This window comes from Anolis carolinensis, chromosome 1, assembly GCF_035594765.1.
Source record: "Anolis carolinensis isolate JA03-04 chromosome 1, rAnoCar3.1.pri, whole genome shotgun sequence".
NCBI lineage: Eukaryota > Metazoa > Chordata > Lepidosauria > Squamata > Dactyloidae > Anolis > Anolis carolinensis.
In genome coordinates this window covers 224,025,052-224,045,900 of record NC_085841.1, presented here as the reverse complement: position 1 = coordinate 224,045,900, position 20,849 = coordinate 224,025,052, and the positions used below count along the sequence as shown (strand labels likewise).

The 20,849-nt window shown below is 38.8% G+C and overlaps 2 protein-coding genes across 45 annotated transcripts in view; one reads left to right on the top strand and one right to left on the bottom strand.

Moving 5' to 3' along the window:
- rif1 (replication timing regulatory factor 1) overlaps positions 1–18,164 on the top strand; it is a 36,740-nt gene extending 18,576 nt beyond the window's left edge. Inside the window, exons 24-35 of one of the 2 annotated variants that reach the window (XM_008117843.3) lie at positions 534–633; positions 1,175–1,306; positions 2,086–2,231; positions 4,372–4,461; positions 4,544–4,598; positions 5,412–8,282; positions 12,249–12,389; positions 12,929–13,006; positions 13,105–13,220; positions 14,724–14,877; positions 15,389–15,497; positions 17,108–18,164. In XM_008117843.3, coding sequence (XP_008116050.2) covers positions 534–633; positions 1,175–1,306; positions 2,086–2,231; positions 4,372–4,461; positions 4,544–4,598; positions 5,412–8,282; positions 12,249–12,389; positions 12,929–13,006; positions 13,105–13,220; positions 14,724–14,877; positions 15,389–15,497; positions 17,108–17,328 — 4,213 coding nt within the window. In that variant the 3' untranslated portion in view covers positions 17,329–18,164. The remainder of the gene's footprint in view (positions 1–533; positions 634–1,174; positions 1,307–2,085; positions 2,232–4,371; positions 4,462–4,543; positions 4,599–5,411; positions 8,283–12,248; positions 12,390–12,928; positions 13,007–13,104; positions 13,221–14,723; positions 14,878–15,388; positions 15,498–17,107) is intronic. The other variant, XM_008117844.3, reaches the window with a different exon arrangement.
- A 1,527-nt stretch (positions 18,165–19,691) lies between these two features.
- neb (nebulin) overlaps positions 19,692–20,849 on the bottom strand; it is a 229,122-nt gene continuing 227,964 nt past the window's right edge. For all 43 annotated transcript variants that reach the window (XM_062965858.1, XM_062965887.1, XM_062965945.1 and 40 more), the window contains one exon: positions 19,692–20,469. In XM_062965858.1, the coding sequence (XP_062821928.1) occupies positions 20,296–20,469 (174 nt within the window). In that variant the 3' untranslated portion in view covers positions 19,692–20,295. The remainder of the gene's footprint in view (positions 20,470–20,849) is intronic.

The following is a 20,849-nucleotide window of genomic DNA, read 5'->3' as shown; positions in this document are numbered from 1 at the left end:
GTTTGCATTGCTTTTAGTTTGGGATTCTTGGGACCTTTTAAAGGAGTAACTTGCTAAATATCCATTCAGCGGCTTGGAGAATATCGATTCAGCAAGTTACTCCATTAAAAAGTTCCAAGAATCCCAAACTAAAAGCAGTGCAGTCTGGTGTGCGCCTCCTCACTTGTTTAAACTCTGTGTTTGTATAACTAATAAGATTCTTAATAATAAAAGTGTAAAATAGATAAAGGTGTAGTAGGGTTAAATGAGGAAAGTTGTTTCTTTTATTATTCTTCAGAACTTCACATTTGGTTTATAGATGCAGATGGACATATAACATAAGCTTCACCTTGCAAACAAACAAAACAGGAAATGATTTTGCACGGTATTTAGGTTTGAGGAGTATTATTTGGTTTCACACCTTGAAATATGTTTGTTCTCATGCTTAGATTCTTCAGCTATAAATGTTTTGACAGAAAGCTATATTTTGCATTCTTTGTATATCAATGTGGTTCTAGTTTTTAACTGAACCTTTGTTACCTGCTTCGTTGCAGATCTGTTTTGGATCAAGCCAGGCATAAAACAATTCTCTCATTGCCTGGTTTTGAAAGCATTTCGATGGCAGCAGAGTCCACAGAGACATGCTCAGATTCAGTAAGTATGATGTTTTAAACCTCTACGAGTGATACAACATTATTTCAAGTTACACTTCCAATGTTTGGATTCATTGTGTTTTATAATAAATGTTATTATAGTGGGTCCTCGTTATTTCCTGGGGTTTGGTTCCAGAAATCCCCTTGGATACTAAAATCAATGCTCATTGCGGCATTGAATTTTTGCCATACTGTGAGCTGCTCTGAGTCCCCTTCAGGGTGAGAAAGAGCGGAATATAAATATAGTAAATAAATAAATCCTAATCTATACAATGGTGTAGTAAAATGGCGCACCTAATAAACAGTTTCAATATGAAATTGTGTTCCTTATGTAAAATGGCAAAAAAATTAAAAATGGATTAAAAATATTTTCAAGCCATGGATAGTTGAATTCAGGGATGCTTAATCCAGAGAGCCAACAGGATTTATACATCTGGAAGGGTTTCTCATAGTCTAATATTGATGAACATCTACAAACAGGAATATGCTTCAAAGGCATTTTAATTACTTTAGATGAATATTCTTTAATTCTGTTGGAACAGGTAGAGAGCTCCCAATGGGATCCTATTGTAAGTGGAATAGAGGTAAACTCAACTGGGAAAAGGGACTCCTTGCTGGCACAAACCAGTGAAGTAAAAGAGAACAGTATTACTCCCCATGTAACACCTGCCAAGGTAAGTGACACAGATGTTACTATCCAGGATGGTATTTGCTCTCACATGTCTTTAATAGTTTTAGGTAGCTCTTCTATCATTTATGCAATTCATTACCTTATTAATAAAGTGATCTAGATAGTGTAGACTCAATGTAAGATTGTATCAAAGTTTGTAGTTGACATGATGGAACTATTCTGGTCTCAAAGCCTGTAGTGTATAATTCAGGAAGAAACACTACAGAGCTTTTCTGTCCCTCCACCCCATATATGTATTTCTTCAGCAATTCAGCTAGTAAACATGAAGATAAACCCAATACCTTACAGGCATAAGATATTGTCTGATCATGGAGGTTAAGCAGCATCAGCATGGGCTAGTACTTTAATGGGAGACTACTAATTAATACACAAGGCTAAATATCATTAAGGCACCAGATCCTCTCGGATCTTGGAGGCAAAGCAGGGTCAGCCTTGGTTAGTACAGGATAGGAGACAGCCAATGAATGTCAGGTGTTGTAGATTCTGTTTCAGAGGAAAGAACTGGTGAAACCATCTCTGGAGATTTGTTGCCTAAGAAAAGGCTATGAAATTCATGCATAAATCAACAGGACACATAAAGCCAGATTATTAGGATAGTGTAGTCAGTAAAGGTCTGCAGCTCAGTAAGACATTATTAAATAGCCCTTTTGGCACACTTGCAGGAGTATTGTCTGTGACATGTAGACATTTCCAGATGTAACTAGATTTTTGTAAACAGCAGTCTTATTTTACCTTTTTTTTAAAAAATTGTTTTTGCAATAGATGATACTAGAGTTCCCACAGTTGAAAACAAATAAAAAAACCATACTTCTGGAAGAAGAAAATACTGCTGACTTCGTGTTTATTCCTCCAGAAACAAAAGAGAGAGTATTGACAGACCACCAAAAAGAAGTTCTAAGAACTAAAAGGTTTGTAATATTGTTTTGGTTCCATGGACAGTTTTTGTAAACCTTTCAGGTTTTTATAGTTTGGGTGCTATATTTTGACTGATCCTTTTGTTTCCAGGAGCTGTCAGAAATACTACATTGAACAGTATTTCCTTCCTAGTTAATTTTTCTCTGTTCTCTAGCTGGTTCTGTAGATGCTGACTAATTTTTATGGATTGCTTTAAGGAAGGCAGCAAAGGTAGATGATTGATTAGTCTTCTTTGTGGTCTCTGTGAAATTGCACATATGGGTTTCCTTCACCTGTGGAGACAGTTTTGGAATTCTCTAGAAGCTCTAAAAGATACATTTTGGCGGTAGCTGACTGCATCTTAATCGCCCAGTGGTGGTTTGTGTGTCTTCTACTAGCATCGAGGAGCAACTCTTGGTTTCTGCGTCATTGGCCAGACTCCCCCACATTTTAGGGGGATCACTTTTGCCACCCAGATTTACAACCACCTACTGTCTCTCCACAACAGCCCCATTGATCATTGAGGCTGCCCACAGGGCATCCAACAAGTGGGATATGCTTGTAAATGAAATCGTTTATCAATTTTCCAAAGTTGTCTAACCTCGCTTCACTATTTCATGCTCACTATAGTGTTCCTGATTTTCCCATTATATCTGTCAAACAGTGGACCTTTCATTTCCACTTTAAAAATGCTACCTACCAGCTATCCCACCATATTACAAAACCAAGGAATACATATCTTGCTCTCTGACCTTTATTGTGCTATTTTATAGGGTCACTAGCATATCCCTTCACATATATGCATTCCAGCTCCTGCATGGAGCCTACAGCTGGTTTTATAGTGTTATCCAAAATCCCCTTTAATAATAATAATAATAATAATAATAATAATAAAACTTTATTTATACCCCACCACCATCTCCCCAACGGGGACTCGGGGCGGCTTACATAGGGCCATGCCCAAAACAATACAATGTAAACAGCATATAAAAGAACAGCACATCACAATACAATAAGCAATACAATAAATAATAATATCCATTACAAAATAAAACAAGGAGACAATGAAAAACAAGGGCAGACCACATGAACATTAAGTTAAAACTCGGGGTGAGAAAGACATAAAAATAAAAACCACAGCGAACAGGGTCATAAGGAAGTGGGGTATTCTGGAGGATAGATATTAGAGGAAGCAATGGAAAAGAAATATAAAATGGTTACTCTCCAAAAGCACAGCAAAAGAGCCATGTTTTCAAGTCTTTCTTGAAGGCTGCTAGTGTGGGGGCTTGCCTAATCTCAGCGGGCAGAGAATTCCACAATCGGGGGGCCACAGCAGAAAAGCTGCTAGTCTCAGCAGAAGAGACTTCCTTGCCTCTCACAAAACCGTCCAGAGTTGCGGTCATCTTGGCCCAACGAACCATCAAACTGTCTGGCTTACGGGTGGATAACCCCTAATCTGCTACTATAAGCAAAAGGTAGCTCTTTGAACAGATATTTCCACATATACCAAAACATTACTCTGCCGGCATTGTTCCAGAATCCAACCACTTCACTGGAGGAAACCCCTCACTCCATAGATATGAGGAGAGTTGTAGATTTCTAAGTCTATGGGACAAGTGTACGTACAACATCTTCAATAATTACTGTCAATATGTGCTTCCACGTCCGGTATCTCATCTTCATGAATCGTGGTCACAGTGTGCCGTGCCTTCCAGTTTATGGTACAGGACTTCCCACATCTCATCAGGGGTCACTCACTTAGATCTGTCACTACATCAGCAACTTTTTTTCTGAGGAGCGCCGTTGTGTCTTCCGCCTCAGGCAGGATGCTTCCTCTTATAGGGATGCTGCCTGTGGAAGAACTGTGCCCTTTTCCCACATGGCTTAACCCCACCTCCAAGTTCAGTAGCTTGCTAGTCACCCATATGTGCAGTTTCACAGAGACCACAAAGAAGAAGAATGGCTTGCTTACCTGTAACCATGTTTCCCTCACTCAGACTCACCCCCCCCCCCCCACCCCAACCCCCAATTAAAAATCCTGGCTACTGGCCTGATACTAGACTATACTATAAAGAACTGTACTAGCTAGAACCAGGAAGAAATACTTGAACTGCTCATGTTTTATCAATCTTTGGATTAATTTTCATTTTGCAGGGTTGATATTCCTACAATGTACAATAACCTGGATGCCTCCCAAGACACTGCCTTGTTTTCCCAGTACAGCCAAAGCCAGGAAGAGTCTTTGTAAGTATGAGATGCCAACAAAACATTGAAGCATAAAGTCTACCTATGTTCAGTACACCTAAATAAGGTTCCTTTATTTTAGGGAGGTAGATGTGAAAGAAGAACACGGAAAGAAAGAGAACGAAACAGAATCTCAGGTATTCTATTATTTTTATATTTTGTTGGGAATGACACTTTTGGGTTATAAAGTAGTCATGGTAAAAATGATGTAGCATACAACACATGCCCATGTATTGACCTGTATAATTTTTATCAAGCATCCTATTAGTAGAGTATGACTGCCTTGGTTGACTCAGGCTATCTGAATATGGTATTTGCTTTCCCCTGCTGCCAATTTTACTAAGCATTATTGTCTTTTCCACTGAATAATGTTATTTCATGCAAAATGTTCATTTCCCTGCTCATTCTTACTGAAAGAAAGTTTGAAACTGTAATAAAACAAGGTTTCAATTTTAGCACAGTGATTGAGAAACAGGTTCTAGACATTTCAGGATTTAGAATATCATTAAAATACATTTCAACCAAGGAGAATTATTTATCAAAAGGTGATTAGCAGTCTTGCTGGACTAAACCATTCAGACTTTATGTATAAGAGGCTGCCTGATAATCCCATGTAGTACTACTTTGACTTTTCTGGTAGAATGACTGGATGTGAATGATGCATCTACACTGTAGAATGAATGCAGTTTGATCCCACTTGAACTGCCCTGGCTCAGTGCTGTGGAATCCTGGGATTTGGAGTTTGAGGAGGTACCAGCATGTTTTAGCAATGAAGGCTAAATAATAATAATAATAATAATAATAATAATAATAATAATAATAATAATAATAAAGACCTTGTAGAACTACAACTCCCATGATCCCATAGCCTTGAGCCACAGCAGTTAAAATGTGGAGTTAGAGACACCCATACTCTTCTCATTATAGTGTTTAATGTTCCTTGAATGCAGGATGAAAAAGTGACAAGTGAGCTGCCTGATGCTCCCTGTGAAGTTACTGAAAAGTGCAAGACACAGGGGCCTCCAGAGGAAATTGCTACTACTACTACTAACACTACTGAGCAACATGAGAAAATGAACTTAGATCCAAATTGTAAGGAATCAGAAATGGGTGTTACTAAAACTGTTTCAGCAGAACCAGATGTTACTTTAAATGAAAACACCTCTAATATCAGCAGCAGTAGCTCTTCTTCTAGTGACGTCATTTCAGGAACCCCGCAGCCTGTCAGTCGAAGACAGTCCTTCATAACTTTGGAAAAATTTGATAGTTCAGAGATCAGGCCCTTCAGTCCTTCAACTTTCAGTCATACCTCAGGGCCCTCTGTAAGTACGCTGCTTTTGTCATCCAAACAGGAAAGCATGGCTACTTCAGATGATTCTCCCAAAGGCAGCCCAACTCTTGACAATAAGGATAACTACCAAGTCAAAAGGGGAGGAGGGCAGATTCGCACTAAAAGGTCATTCCATGAAATCATAGATGCGCTAGAGAATTATGTCAAAGTTAAAAAAGCAAAAGAGGAAAGCAAACTGAATTCACAATTGCGCTCTGCGAGCACATTAGGGATAAAGAAGTCAAGTCTTAGGAAAAATCAAGCAGAGCTTTCTGAAGACAAAACAAAGCAAACAGAGCAGGATCAGGAAAAAAATACTGCAATACCTGCAGTCGAACATGTTGAGGAGAAACCTGAGGTACCTTGTGAGACTCAAGAAGCGGCATCCAGTTTGAATACAACTGATAAAACAGCAGAAAATAAGCAAACTTTGGACAATGTTGCAGAGACAAAGGTAGAACCAAATTTAGATTCTACTAAAGAGAATACCCCTCCAGTAATAGATGCACCAGGAGAAGCAATATCTAATGTTAGCCAAGCCCCACAAATTTCACCTAGTCAAAAAACATTACGACGTTCATTAAGACGAAAACCAGAAACCATGGAAGAGTCTGCAGATAGTCAGGAGAAGGGCAGTCAGCAGAAAAAGGATGGACATAAAGATGATGAAAAGCTGCCAAAGAAAAGTCCCCAGGGTAAAGAGATAGTTATACAAAAATCTGTGCCTGAAAAAACAATGGATACACGAAGAGGAGGTATACATGGAAGTAATACTGCAGATGTAATAGTCACAGATGAATGCCAGACTTCAAGAAATAGCCAAGAGAAGGGTAACAAAAGCACTGGAAAGACTGAAGGCAACAACAGTGCATCAGACATAGATAATTTGCAAGTCTCTGCACCAGATGCAACTGAGGAGAAACCAAAAGATCATCCACGATACCATACCCGAAGATCCTCACAAGGGTTGCTTACTCGTATAGAAAACTCAGAATCAGAAAGTTCTGAAACAAGAGAAGAAGGCACTAAAAGGAAAAGAGAATCAGAAAGTTCTGAAACAAGAGAAGAAGGCACTAAAAGGAAAAGATCGGAAAGATTGAAAAATAAAACCAGCTCTTTTGGAAACAATGTCAAAGAGGATCTGGAAAGCCAAGATGTTCATTCACAAAGTGTAGTAGAAATCCAGAATATCTCCATAGAAAATAAAGAGATGATACTGCCTGAGTGTCATGTGAACTTAAGTTTGATTACAGGTAATTGTAAAGAAAAAGACAAAAATACCCTCCAAGTTAGTGAATGTTTGGAAAATAAACAAGACATGGACACTCCACTTTATAGAGAGACGTCTGATGAAGATAAAAATTCAGACAAATCGATGACAGAGTCATCTTTAGAAATTGAGGAGGGAAGTAACATTCTCGATACAGATTCTGTTCTATGCTCCAGCAAAAGGAATCTTACTGATGTTTCAGGAGATGATGTCTGTACAACAGCTGTTTCGTTGGGTTCATCTGAGAAAACAGAAATGCCTGAATGCCAGCACAAAAGAAGCAGGCGGGCTAGAAAATCAAAGAACTGTGACTGCTGTGAAACGTCATACGTGCTGTTAGTAAGGTCTGATCTTAAAAAACCAGGTACTCTGGAATTAAGGTCAAAAGAGCCTAAAAAGACGCCTAATAAAGCAACAGTGGCTTCACCATCTGTTTCTGCTGAAGAACCTTCATCTGCAGAAAGCTTGACTGCAGTGCCGTGTGCAACAAGTACCCCAGTGCCCTTTGTAAAGGACTTTGCTGAACAGAAAGATTCGAGAAGTGTTGAATCTGACAGGGATTTATCAGAGGATGAGGCGCCAAAAGAGGAACCCAGCAACGTGCCATGTGGCAAAATTGAAGGTGACAATTCTATTGTCGAAGAGGAGTCTCACAACTTGTCCTGTATCCAAAGTGAAGGTGACATACCTATTGCTGAAAAAGTTTCTGAATCAAGTTCACCAGAGACTCATTCAAAAGAATCCATTGCTCCTTGTCCATCAGAAGTGGACACAGTTCCAGCTGCTTTAAAAAAGGAAGTCACTAATCATAGTGATGAATTGGAAGAAGCAGTAATGGATGTCAACCAACTTGAGGGTGAACAGTCTAGTGAATCAGTTGCCAGTGTTGTCCAGAATGCTATAGAAGAGGCTGCTGCAGCTTGTGCGACGATGCTACCAGAACCTCAAACTGAAGCGGGCCAGAAAGAACATGCAGAAAGTGCTGCAGCAGAAATGTCGTTTGGATGCCAAACTTCAGCTCCGGGACAAATTAGCAATAGTAACTCAGACTCTCCTCTCAAATCTGAAGAACTTGATGCTTTATCTTTGGCCAAGATGGATGAAAGCCCTAATGGAATGCAGGCACGCTGCGTTTGGTCTCCTTCAGCATCCCCTTCTAGCAGTATTTTGAAGAGAGGTGTTAAAAGACAACAAGAGGAGGATTCTCCACCTGTAAACAAGGTATTTTATGTGGCATTTGCCATTTTGTATCTCTGTACAATATGACCCTAATATCTTTAGAGGATATGTTCCAAGGCAACCTGTGGATAACTGAAACTGGGTAATAGCAAACCTGTATTTTGGCTATACTTGGGCTGGAAGCACGCCATAGAATCACACTAGATGACCTAAAGAGGTTAAGAAACACTTCCAAGCAGGAAATATTTAAGAGCACAGATAAGTGAAACTGTAGGTACCAAATCCATGGATAAAGGGGCAAAACTGTATTATCTATGTCTATGAAATTGTGGAGTTTGTTTCCAATCGGTACTAAATCCAAAAAGATTGAAAAATGAATTACAGGTTGCAGTACATTGTTGGCTAAGAGTAGAATATTATGTTCAGATCAAAACTTGCATCAAATCACTTTGGTACAGGACTTGGACAATTGCACTTTATAGCAAAAGAATGCCTATCCTCAGCACATTCCCCCCCCTGATTCCTGTAAAATTTGTTCAGATTGATTTGGTACCTTTTGGAAACAAGCTCCACAATTGTTCATCACACTTTCCCCTCCTTTCTTATTAACATCTGTTTTCTATTATTTCTATCTCTCTCATCATGTTAAATGGATTTAATAGTTTCAAATGATTGGTGGCATGTATGTTTTAAGCCAGGCGTGCACAACCTGCGACCCTCCAGGCGTTTTGGACTTCAGCTCCCAGAATCCTGACCATTCAACAATCTGGCTAGGGCTTCTGGAAGTTGGAGGCCACAGGTTGTGCAGGCCTGCTTTAAGCAAAGAAAACTTCTGAATTGATCATTATAAGAAGTATTGATGTTCACAGTTTATCTGATTTGGTGTGTGTGGTGCATCAGGCAACTGTAATGATCTCCAAGGCTGGGATCCTGTACACATTGCCAAAGGAAGAAAAAGAAAAGACTACTTAATGGCATATGGTGGCACCAACAATGGGAGAAGAATTCAGTTGACTTCAAGTATATTGCTTTTTTAATGCCTAGCTGTAAAGATGAGGTTCCCCATCCCACAGTCAAGTGTATTTACCTAAATGTGGCTAACTGGGACAGAATAGGGATTCTGTTGGTGTACCACTCACCCTGCTGCTTAACAGTCTCTCTTCCTGAGCTAGCCAGGTTGGTCTTGGGGTTGGTGTTGGGAGTCTCAACAGTTAATCCAGCTAAATGCTGCGGGACACATTTTGGGCCTTGTTTTCTGTGCAAGATGAGGTGATGGTGATTGTGGTGTGGAGGAACTTGTCACAGTCCCGTTGTCATGGACCAATCACTACCTGGTCATCCAGAGTTTTGGAGTATGGTGTCACCTATATGAGGATGACACCCAGCTCTACTACTCCTTTCCACCAAAAGCCAAGGAAGCTGTCTTGACCCTAAACCAGTCCCTGTAATTAGTAATGGACAGGATGAGGACAAACAAACTGAAACTTAATACAGACAAGAGAGAGGTACTTCTGGTCAGTCAAAAGGCATAGCAGGGAATAGGGATTCAACCTGTGCTGGATGGAGTCACACTCCCCTAAAAACACAGGTTCGTAGTTTGTGGGTCCTCCTGGATTCGGCATTGAACCTGGAGGCACAGGTATTGGCAGTGTTCTGGAGGGCTTTTGCACACTTAAAACTTGTGTACCAACTATACCCATTCCTCTGAGAAGCCAGATCTGACCACGGTGGTACATGCCTTAGTTACATCCCATCTGGATTACTTTATGTGGGTCTGCCTCTGAAGAGTGCTTGGAAACTTCAGCTAGTCCAAAGAGTTGCAGCCAGGTTGCTCACTGGGACTGTCTACAGGGAGCAGACAAGCTCCCAGTCTGTTACCAGGCACAATTCAAAGTGCTGGCTATGACCTTTAAAGCCCTAGATGGTCCAGGTCCAGGCTATTTGGCTGCCCGCATCCCCTTATACGAACCTGCCCAGACCCTCTCCTCTTCAGGAGAGGCCCATCTCTCAGTTCCACCTCAATCTCAAGCTCGGTTGGTGGGAACAAAAGAGTTTTCTCAGTGGCTGCCCCTCAACTCTGGAACTGCCTGCCCCCTCCCTGCTGTCCTGGTAGCAGGCTAAAACCTTTTTATTCAGACAGGCTTTTGATGATTAAGATGTTTAAGATCAGTTTTAAACTGATCTAGTTTTAAACTCTGAATTTGTTTTAATAGTTTTTAACTGAGAATGTTTTAATACTGATTATATTTAATCCTGTTTTAATGTTCATATAATTATATATTTTAATTAGTTATGCTCTTGCTTTTATGTTAAGCTGCTTTGAGTCCCTTTCGAGGGAGATAAACCCGAGTATAAATATAATAATAACAATAATAATAATAATAATAATAATAATAATAATAATGAATACATGCAAAGTTTTGCCCTTGATGAGAAAGGGTATCATACCCCTTTTCAAAAGTTAGTCAAAGTTCTATTAAATGTATTTACAGTACAGTCTCACTTATCCAAGCTAAACGGGCCGGCAGAAGCTTGGATAAGCGAATATCTTGGATAATAAGGAGGGATTAAGAAAAAGCCTATTAAACATCAAATTAGGTTATGATTTTACAAATTAAGCACCAAAACTTCATGTTATACAACAAATTTGACAGAAAAAGTAGTTCAATACGCAGTAATGTTATGTTGTAATTACTGTATTTACGAATTTAGCACCAAAATATCACGATATATTGAAAACATTACATTATCAGTGTAACGGCATTAATTGCCAATTGTAAGCCGCCCTGAGTCCCCCTGGGTGAGAAGGGCGGGGTATAAATGATTGAAATAAATAAATAAATAAATAATAACATTGACTACAAAAATGGCTTGGATTGTCCAGAGGCTTGGATAAGCGAGGCTTGGATAAGTGAGACTCTACTGTATTTGATTGTGGTAGTTTGAGGTTGAGTCATTTTTCGTCAGACTCAGAGCAAGGCAAAGGCAAACCCCTGTGATCAAAGTTTGCCAAGAAAACCATGTCACAAGTTTGTTGCAGAGTTATTGCCTAGACACCAGTGAATCTTGCTGCTGTTGTGGCAAAGGAGTAATGTTTGAAATTGGACCTGAAAGCCACTGAGAAAAGCTGCAACAGGGATACACACCCCTTGTCAGTGTTAAGACAGAGATCATGGAATGACCATAGAAGTCTCAACTCCATATCCTGCTCTGAAGCCAGTTTGAAATGGGTCAAAGAAGTGTGTGTCATCAGTGACTGCCTGGAGTTGGAGGACAATTGCCTTCTCAATCATCTTGCCCAAAAAAAGGAAGGCTAGACATTGGTCTGTAATTATTAAGCTTCAGGGGATCAAGGGATGGCTTCTTAAGCAATGCCCAAAGCGGCTATACATACCTTCATCTATGTACTGGCCCTTGTCATAGATGCAGCAATCAGGTAGTTAGTCCTTGATACAAGGCATTGATTATAGAAAAGTAACAGTCATTATATCAGTTTTCTCTTCAGCTTTTAAAAAAAGAAATATGCCTGTTTGTGATTGAAGTATGTACTACAACTGCAAAAAAAATCCTATTGTACATTTTATTTTTCTTTTGCCCAAATTGTGACCAACTGCTCATTAGAATAATAGCTGATCGGTGCTGTGTTCTGTGTCTGGTCAGAGTTTCATTGAATGAAATTTACTGTCAAAGGAGTGTGCAGAGGACTTCAGCCTTGATCTCCACTCTGAAATAAGCCATCTGTTGTAGGTTCATTCATTTCCTAGGCACAACTAACAAAGCTGTTCTGTCTTTACTTTGAAGGAATTTAATGCAGGTATTTCCTTTATCAAGGATATATTTTTATTGTTAGAGTGAACAATATTGGCTCATGTTAGGTGATGATGTGTTTGTCTACATGCAGTCTTCAAAATGAGGTATACTTCCAGCCCTGTCTTCAAACTTAGTCTTGATGTATCTATGACATTTTAATTCATTTGAAGAGTAATAGTGTTAAATCTTTATGAACAGAGCCGACGTGTTTCCTTTGCCAATCCAATTTACCAAGAGGAATTAGCAGATGACATTGACCGACGTCCTGTGGTTAGAAACCATTATTGCAATGGTTCTCCATCTGTCCGAAATATTAAATCTTCACCTAGCCCTATCAAGGTAATGATTGCACTCCTCTACTTCCTTGATCTTTCCCAATAAATTATAGCTTTTGACATTCAAGAGCTTTGCCATAAACAAATATTTAACCATGCAAAAAAAAGAAAATGCTTAGATTCAGAGGTTTTTGTGTAGAGATCGCTTCAGCATATGGATTGGCACTCCTGGCACTCTTGCCCCTTTTATCACATCTTCTCCATCAAATGATGCTTCCAGAGCAGTGAAACACAGGGGAAGCCATGACTCTGCAGAAATGATTTCTGCTGTTATATGGGAAAGTTTGCCTTGGTTTAAAGTTCAGTTTTTGTAAGGAAAGTTTCAGGGCAGTTGTAGTTTTCTTTAACACAGTTTGCTAGTTCACTGAAAAAGTATTAGTTGTCTTAGAAAGTATGACCCTTATTCCATTAAACTGATGGTTTCATTCCTGCTGAATTAAAGAGGGCCCCATTACATTCAGAATATTTTAATAGTTTTAATTATGGGTGATTTAGATTATTCTTACATTCCTGAGAGAGCTTTTTTCCTCTTCTCCCATCCAGCCTATTACCACTCCAACCAAAGGATCTCTGTCCCCAGGAACTCGTAGCCTTAAGTATAAGAGCTCAAAGAAGTGTTTAGTAAGATGACTTCAATTCTATGTACCTCTTTATTATTTTTTTCTGTATTTAGCCAAACTAAACTGAGCCAAGGTAATCCTCTTTTGTATTGTTTTAAGATTGCCGAAATGGTTAAGGAACCATTGCCAGCTCCTACAGAAAGCATATATCCTGCATTGGCGGGCTGTAAAACACCGATTGACACAATTTTGCCACAGATTACCTCAAATATTTGGTAAGTAGCAAGTCGTTGAGTCAACCAGTGCCAGAAAAGACTTCCACAGCACATACTAGTTGAAAAATCTTGTTTCTGACCAAGATCCAGTTACTTCATTAGTTATAATTACACGAAGTGCAGAACATAAACAAAAAAGCAGCAGCAACAGGGGGGAAAGAGGAGGGTGGTAATGACCAGCATCAAGCTTCTTTATTCTCTGTCTGTGGTGAAGGAGCCATCCAGCATTGGATAGCTCCTTTGCTTTCTAGACAAGGAATCATGGGAACTATGATGGTTTTTCTTCCTAGCCAGATCCCTAGATCCTCTCTCAGATGTTCCCCTGTCCTCATTTGGATCAGGTCACTCTTCACTCTGGTTTCTCAAGGTTGTTTCTTCTGCTTAAAAGACGTCTTGCTTCAGGATATCTGTTCTTTAATTTCTGTTTTATCTTTTTGTCACCCTGTCCTTTTCCCATTTGGTCAGATTTTCCCCCATCATCACTCTTTCCCCTCTTACTACAGTGTTGGTAGCACCCTGGTAGCATCCAGCCATTCTTCCAGTTTTGTGAAACTGTTTGGAAGGCATTTCTTCATTTTGATAGAAAGAAATCAGTTAATTACATATGTTTTAAAAAAAACAGAAATGAGAGGAATATTTGACCTCTTCCAAGCTTACCTAGATATGGATTTGAAGCCAATATGCTTCATGTGCAGGTCTCGGGTTTACTTTGCATCCGTTTCTCTTAGTTCCCTATACCAGTTATTCCCTTTGATATTATTGCAGGTATTTTTGACTTCCACACCTAGAAGTTCCACTCAGCTTGGCCAACAGTCAGGAATTCTGGGAGCTGGAGTCCAAAACATCTGCCGGGCTAAAGTCTGGAAACCCTGTATTATGTTAACACATTTGCATATCCCAGTGTTTCCTATGTGGTGCCTTATTAGCCCATAAACTTAGCATCACTTTCCTACTTGCAATTTGCATAACAATTTTCAAGCAGTAACTAGATCTTTTGAAGCAATCTAACATTGATTTTCCTCAGATGCCTTTTCCTTGAAGTGATTTTCCCTGTGGAGAAGGAAAATAAGCACAAAGGAATGTGGATATTTATTATTCTCATACTTCCGCCTGGCAGAGGACTATTTTGAGATGGGAGAGGTTTTTTTTGTTTAGCATGGGAAGCAGTTTCACTTTGCTTCAGCGGGAAGTTGGGGAACTTGTGTTTCTTACTGAATGCTGCATTGGTGCAAAATTTATAGAATAAACCATCTCACATTTTCTCAGAGCTTTACATAACATGAAATGATAGCTCAATGTATGTGGCATTACACTTTAATAGATGTAATGAATTCTGCTCAAGTTAGACATTAGTTTTATATTAAAGTGAAAAAGCATTTTGGGAAATGAGAGATGTCTCAAGGTCAAGATAACAGTTTCTAATAAAAGGACTAAGCATGCACTGATGGTATTTATCTTGTAAAATATTCTCAAGGGCTAACTTCTCCCTTGGCTTTATCCCAGGGCCAGAGGATTAGGACAACTCATTCGAGCAAAAAACATCAGGACTGTGGGTGATCTGAGTTCCCTGTCGGCCGCGGAAATAAAAACACTTCCCATTCGTTCTCCCAAAGTGTCAAATGTTAGAAGAGCTCTTAAAGGATACCATGAGCAACAGGTAAGTTACCTGTATTGTTAAAGCAAACTATGAGAAAGATGAAATTGTAGGAAGGTTGCTTTTCAAAGGTCTCTCCCTTTCACCGCTGTACTGTTGAACACCTTGGAGTTACTTCTGTACCTAAATGGTTTATTCATATACTAACATACATTACCCAGGTGTTGTTGGGACCGCTGCCTGCACATAGTACAACTTTCTCCTTTTTCCAGCTCTGAGAAGGCTTACCTCACAATGCCTCCATGGCAATACTCTGGCAGTGGTGGGCAGGTTGTCTTTGTGGCTCTTCCCTTCCCCATATACACATGTCACCTTTCTTATCCACTGACAGAAGCCCGTATTTTGTCTCTGGATGACCTTTGCTTCACTGCCCAGCTGATAGACTTTGGACTACCAACCTCCTTTACTTTACAAATCTATTCCATCACTCCATTTAGCCATTAAAAAAAATACCATTCTGTTGTATTCAAAATTCAAGAAGATCACCTGTTTCATCCTCCCCTGAAATGTGTAGATAAAGTCTCATGGACCTGAGGAAACGGCTGGCCAGGAGGACACTGAAAAGCTTGTCAATGGCATGGACGAGAAGCCCTGTTCAACGAGTGATGACAAAACAATGGCAGGTAAAGATGTAGATATGCCGGAAATGTAATGCCTTGTGTGAGTTATGTTGTTGCAGTCCTGCAACATCTGGAAGGCCACAACATCTCCCCCCCTCCCATCTAAAGCCATTTGCATCCATATATAAGTCAGTTGCCTGTATTATCTTCAGCAGTGTGATGCTACCATACTGTTAATAGATCCAGGTGTGACAGTTTCAGAGAAAATACCGCAAAAATGGCAACCGATCCCAGCGCAGAGATTTCTGAGGGGAGGGCTTTGTGTGTGTGAGAGAAGGAATCTACGTACAACATAGGATTTATACTACTTTTTAATCTTGACTAATTAAACTATCCAATGGGAAATGTACATTTGTCTCTCTCTGACTTGTCTGGTCAGGAAGACATGGCTTTGCTTGATCTCATTGTTTCCTGTTACCTAAATATGAGCAGGTTACCATTTCAGGTAGAAATCAGTTGTCAGTCACGCGCTGCCCACTCTTTGGGCCAATGAGAGGGAGGAGGGCAGAACTGGGCATTTTTGGCATGACTCAGGAAATTCTACACAATGATGTTTTGAAGAAAAAATGTTCAGTTTCTGTCTCACAGTATATTACTGTTATATATTTGGAACTAAGCACTGGGACAACAATTATTCTGTATACAGTAGATTTTCAGTTAACCAGAACTCAAGCAACTAAGCAAAATTGATGAAATAATACTTTAACTTTTTTTAAAAAAAACTTATTATAATACACTTATTATAATAAGTTCTGTTACATTATGTTTGTCTTTATTTGCTTTAAATTGCTGGATTTCAATATGAGTATCAAATCAACACAGTTTGTGGTATGATGCACTATGGGGAATAGTATTAGATAGGTCTATTTTTAATAGTAGCTCTCAAGCATCTACCAATCCCTGTATGTGTCAAGGCAAATTACACACCAAACTAATATATACTCACAAGTAAATGATATACACTAGTAAATGGTCAATAAACAGATATAAAATATAAACTTACATTGAATGAAGTACAATCAGTACAGAATTTACAATGTGATATTAATGTTCCATACATCAAAATGAATATATAACTGATTGATTTAATGAGTGAAAACTTATGTATAGAGCAAACATTATTCAGTTATATATTCATTTTGATGTATGGAACATTAACATCACATTGTAAATTCTGTACTGATTGTATATTAGTTTGGTGTGTAACCAGGAACCCATTTACTTAATATCAAGGTAAATTACAGCCTATTGTGTAGTACTTGTTACCTTTAAGCCTTCCTTAAGCCTGGAACATAATATCACGTTTACCATTAAAGGAAGTAATTGTAAAATAAATGTGTCATACCAAAGTCACCTAAAGACCCATGATGCTAATTCAAGGGGGGGGGGGGGGGCATCCAAGGCTAGGAACTGATTGGGTCTACATCACAATAAGTAGTTTTTCTTGTATAATTAAGTGTCCTGTGCATCAGGCTATTGGGGTGGGGGTGGACGATTTGTGTGTTGTTGTGTGGGCAAACGTTGCATATCATTCATGTAGCTTTGGTTTGCCTCCAGCTGGGGTGTCTCTGTAAATAGGTTTTAGTTCACGGTTTTGTTTTTTTCCTTTCTAGACTTGTGTGAACCAGTCGCCTTGAGGGCAGATGAACAGTCAGCCATAGACCTTTGGGCACAGATCAATACATTTACTGCTCAGATGACATCCGAAAACCTTCTCAGTTATTCAGGGGAAGAACTCATTGAAATGATAGAGAAACTCAATAACACGACAAATTGTATTATGAAACATTTACAAAGCCGTTGGAAGTCTTCAGCCCAAGAGAGCACCGTTTGACCTTTTACATAGTTCTTTTTTTTTTTAAAGACTTTGTTGTATGACATCTTATTTCTAAAATCCTGTAATTTTTATTGCAGTTAAATACCTTGAGTGTATGAGATGCTTTAAGCAGATGGATATTTTTTAAAAAATTGAGTAAGACATAGTGTTTAGGCATATACTTTTAAAATTTCATGACCTCACTATTCAAGTTTATTTCATAGTTGCTGCTATTCACAGTTTCCAAATGTGTGAAGACTGTGAAACTTACATTTAGTACGTTAGTTATATTTTTGAAAAGGAGGCTTGTCTGATGCTGAGTTGCGTCAAACATAATAAAAAAAGGCTGTGAATTGTGTTTATAGTAATTTCCCTGACATTTTGGATAGTATTTTTTACTAGCATGTACACTAGGTTTCTCATGTACACTGCTTTTAATACTTAAACAACATCTCTGAATACTTACTCGGCAAGTTACACTCAGCCTGTTTTTGCATGCATCTGTTATGCAGAAGGAAACGGGTCACTACACAATTTCAGTGGATTTTCTCAGGATCAAATCACATGTTAATAGGATTTTATACAAAACAGAGCTATACTTACTGCATCCTCTGACTTATGAGTAGATTGAACAGAAATAACTTTGTATATTATGTATAGGTTTAGCAATTGCAGATGCTTTAAATTAAATGCACTGCATTAAATGCACTGTGATATCTTTGGATGGGAGAAATCTTGACTGTACAATATGTTTTCCAGTTTGGATAAGGTAAGAGACCCATCCACCTGTTAAAAGCAAATAAGTTTATATATATATATATGTATATGAATAAAATAGTTAATTATTCTACTAATTTTGCTTTATTGTGTCATGCTTGAAAGAAGCTGCAGTCCATGTGAAAGAGAACTGTGTACAGTTAATTCTTCCAGGGAGAAAGGGAGAGACGGAGACATTTTCATAGAACAAACATAGTGTTTCTGTTTGTGTGTAAAGCCTAGGATCCTGACAATGGCATAATTTATTTCATGCTGCTGGGTAGGTTTCCTTGTTCTTATTGCTCTGTAGATTGCTCTGAAGCATTTCGCTTGTTAACTTCCTTTGAAACACATTATCCACTCTGACACCACTTTCCTCATTTGTATTTAATCCTTCAATGCCTACCCTTCTGTGTGTGATCTTTGAAAACCTGAGCTGTTCCAAAAGTTGCTTATTCAGCATTCATTTTTCTCGCCCCAGATTGGAATGGCTTGTAGATATTTCTCCAGCATCTCTCCTAAATGCCCTATTTTGAGTTCTATTTCCCTTAAATACTTTATGGGATTGTGCCCAGCATCTCCTTTTTGAGTTCAAAAACATCCTCTTTGCTTCCAATATTCTTTATGCATCTGGAGACATTAGAAACCATATATTGTACACTTTGATTGCATTTCTTGTTTTTCTTGAATTGCAGCAAATACTATCCTATTCTATGCAGGTAAAGAAAGCATCCAAGCATGAGTCCATTTACCGTATGTTGTCAAGTGATTTCAAGTCTTTTTCAGCTTATGGCAATCCCAAAGCAAACCTGATACAGGGTTTTCTTGCCAAGATTTATTAAGAGGGAGTTGCTATTGCCTTCCTCTGAGATAATGTTGCTTGCTCAATGTTGCCCAGTGGGTTTCCAAGGCTGAGTGTTTATTCAAAGCCAAGTCTCTCCGAGTCTAGCACCTAAACTGTGACACCACATTGGCTCTTTCTGTCTTCAAAGTTTTATTTTAAAAGCAGGTGGGAAATTATGAAGAATAAAGCTTCAGTGGCTTCAAAATATAACTTTTATATACCGCATATACTTGAGTATACGCTGAGTTTTTCAGCCCTTTTTAAGCTGAAAAAGCCTCCCTCGGCTTATACTAAAGTGAGGGTCCTGACCGGCATATATTCAGGTGGGCTTATGCTTGAATATATAAATCAGAGTTGAACGGTCTTACCTTATTAAAGTCTTATTATCTTAAAATAGTTTTATGTAAATATTCAAAAACATTGATGCCATTAATATAATTTTATTGGTATCTATTTTTATTTTTGAAATTTACCAGTAGTTCCTTCATTTCCCACTCTCATCTCATATTCGAGTCAATATGTTTTCTCAGGTTTTTGTGGTAAAATTGGGTGCCTCGGCTTATATTCGGGTCTGCTTATACTCTAGTATATACAGTACTACTTCTGGTTCCAGTCATCAAACCAATTTCACTATGTGTCCTCTACATCTTCTGGATAATAGGGAAAGTTGTCCTTTTCTCAGACCCTTCATACCAATCAGAGAATGAAGTCTCTTTGGTGTTTATGTGGTTTTGTTCCACACGCCTTTAATCTCAATGTAAGTTATACACCCAGGCAGATGTGCAGAAATGTGAAATTTATTAGTCACTAATTTGAGAGGGAATAACAGCACTGATCCCAAAACACTCGGATGAACAAGGCATGCAGCAGCGTTCTCTAAGCAGACAAAAGGAGAGGCTTTTCCTTGTTTAGATGGTTTGAGGTGTTAAGCTTTACAATATAGTTACTGACTTGAAACAGAAAATACATTCACCTATTATTAGAATATCAATGGAGAACACTTATGTTTCTTGAGAAGAAAACCACTAAAACCAACACAGTTGCTTTTGTCCGAAAAAAGTGGATTCATCTTGATTCCAAAAAAAGGTGATACATATCTTGAAACTGTGACACAAACAAGTTCCCCCACACCTTTTTGGTATAACTCAAAAGAATTCAGTGTAATGGTTGAGGTTGATAGAATGATGATACTTCCCTCTGGTTTCTGTGACTATAATCCTGAAAATTCAGTATATGCTGAACGTGTTTGACTGACCCATTGCCCTAACACATATCGACAGAGGAAAACAGGCACCTGAGAGACTCGTATTAATGGAGAGATGTAATAAAGGTACCTTTTTACTGCCCATGTTGACATGTTTTAGGGAAGGTCACCTCTGTATGGCTTAAAGTGCTTCTACATAGTTGGCTGGAAGCATGCCGGTTTGTCCTGTTCTTTGCACAGTCCCATACATCCATCCTTCATCAATGGCTTGGACGTTCACAAGGGCATCACCATCCTTGAAGGAGACTTCATCTGCATCTGATGCTGTGTAGTCATACATAGCGCGGTAGGTTTTCTGTTGAGATGGTTTTTAAAAGAAAAATGCCTTCAGGTCATACATGTACTGTTTTGGGAAAAACCAGAAGATAAAAGGCCCCCAGAGTTGTTCCTGTATCCCCTAAACTCCCCAGATTCCTCTATAGGAAGAGGTTTTTTCCTCTCCCAAAAGCCTACAGGACTAGCAAGTCATCTTTTCTGTAGGCTGCAGGACAATCATGCAATGCTTTAATAAAATTTGAAACACTTTTTTAAAAAATCAGAAGGAAATATTTGGACTGTTTTCCCCAATTTGGGGTGTTTTTTTTTTTTTACTTTGTTCATAACTCCCAGAAGACCCCACTGATGGGTCAAAGCATTCAAAGAAGTTTGGTTTAAGCCTGTGAAGGCTGTTGAGTA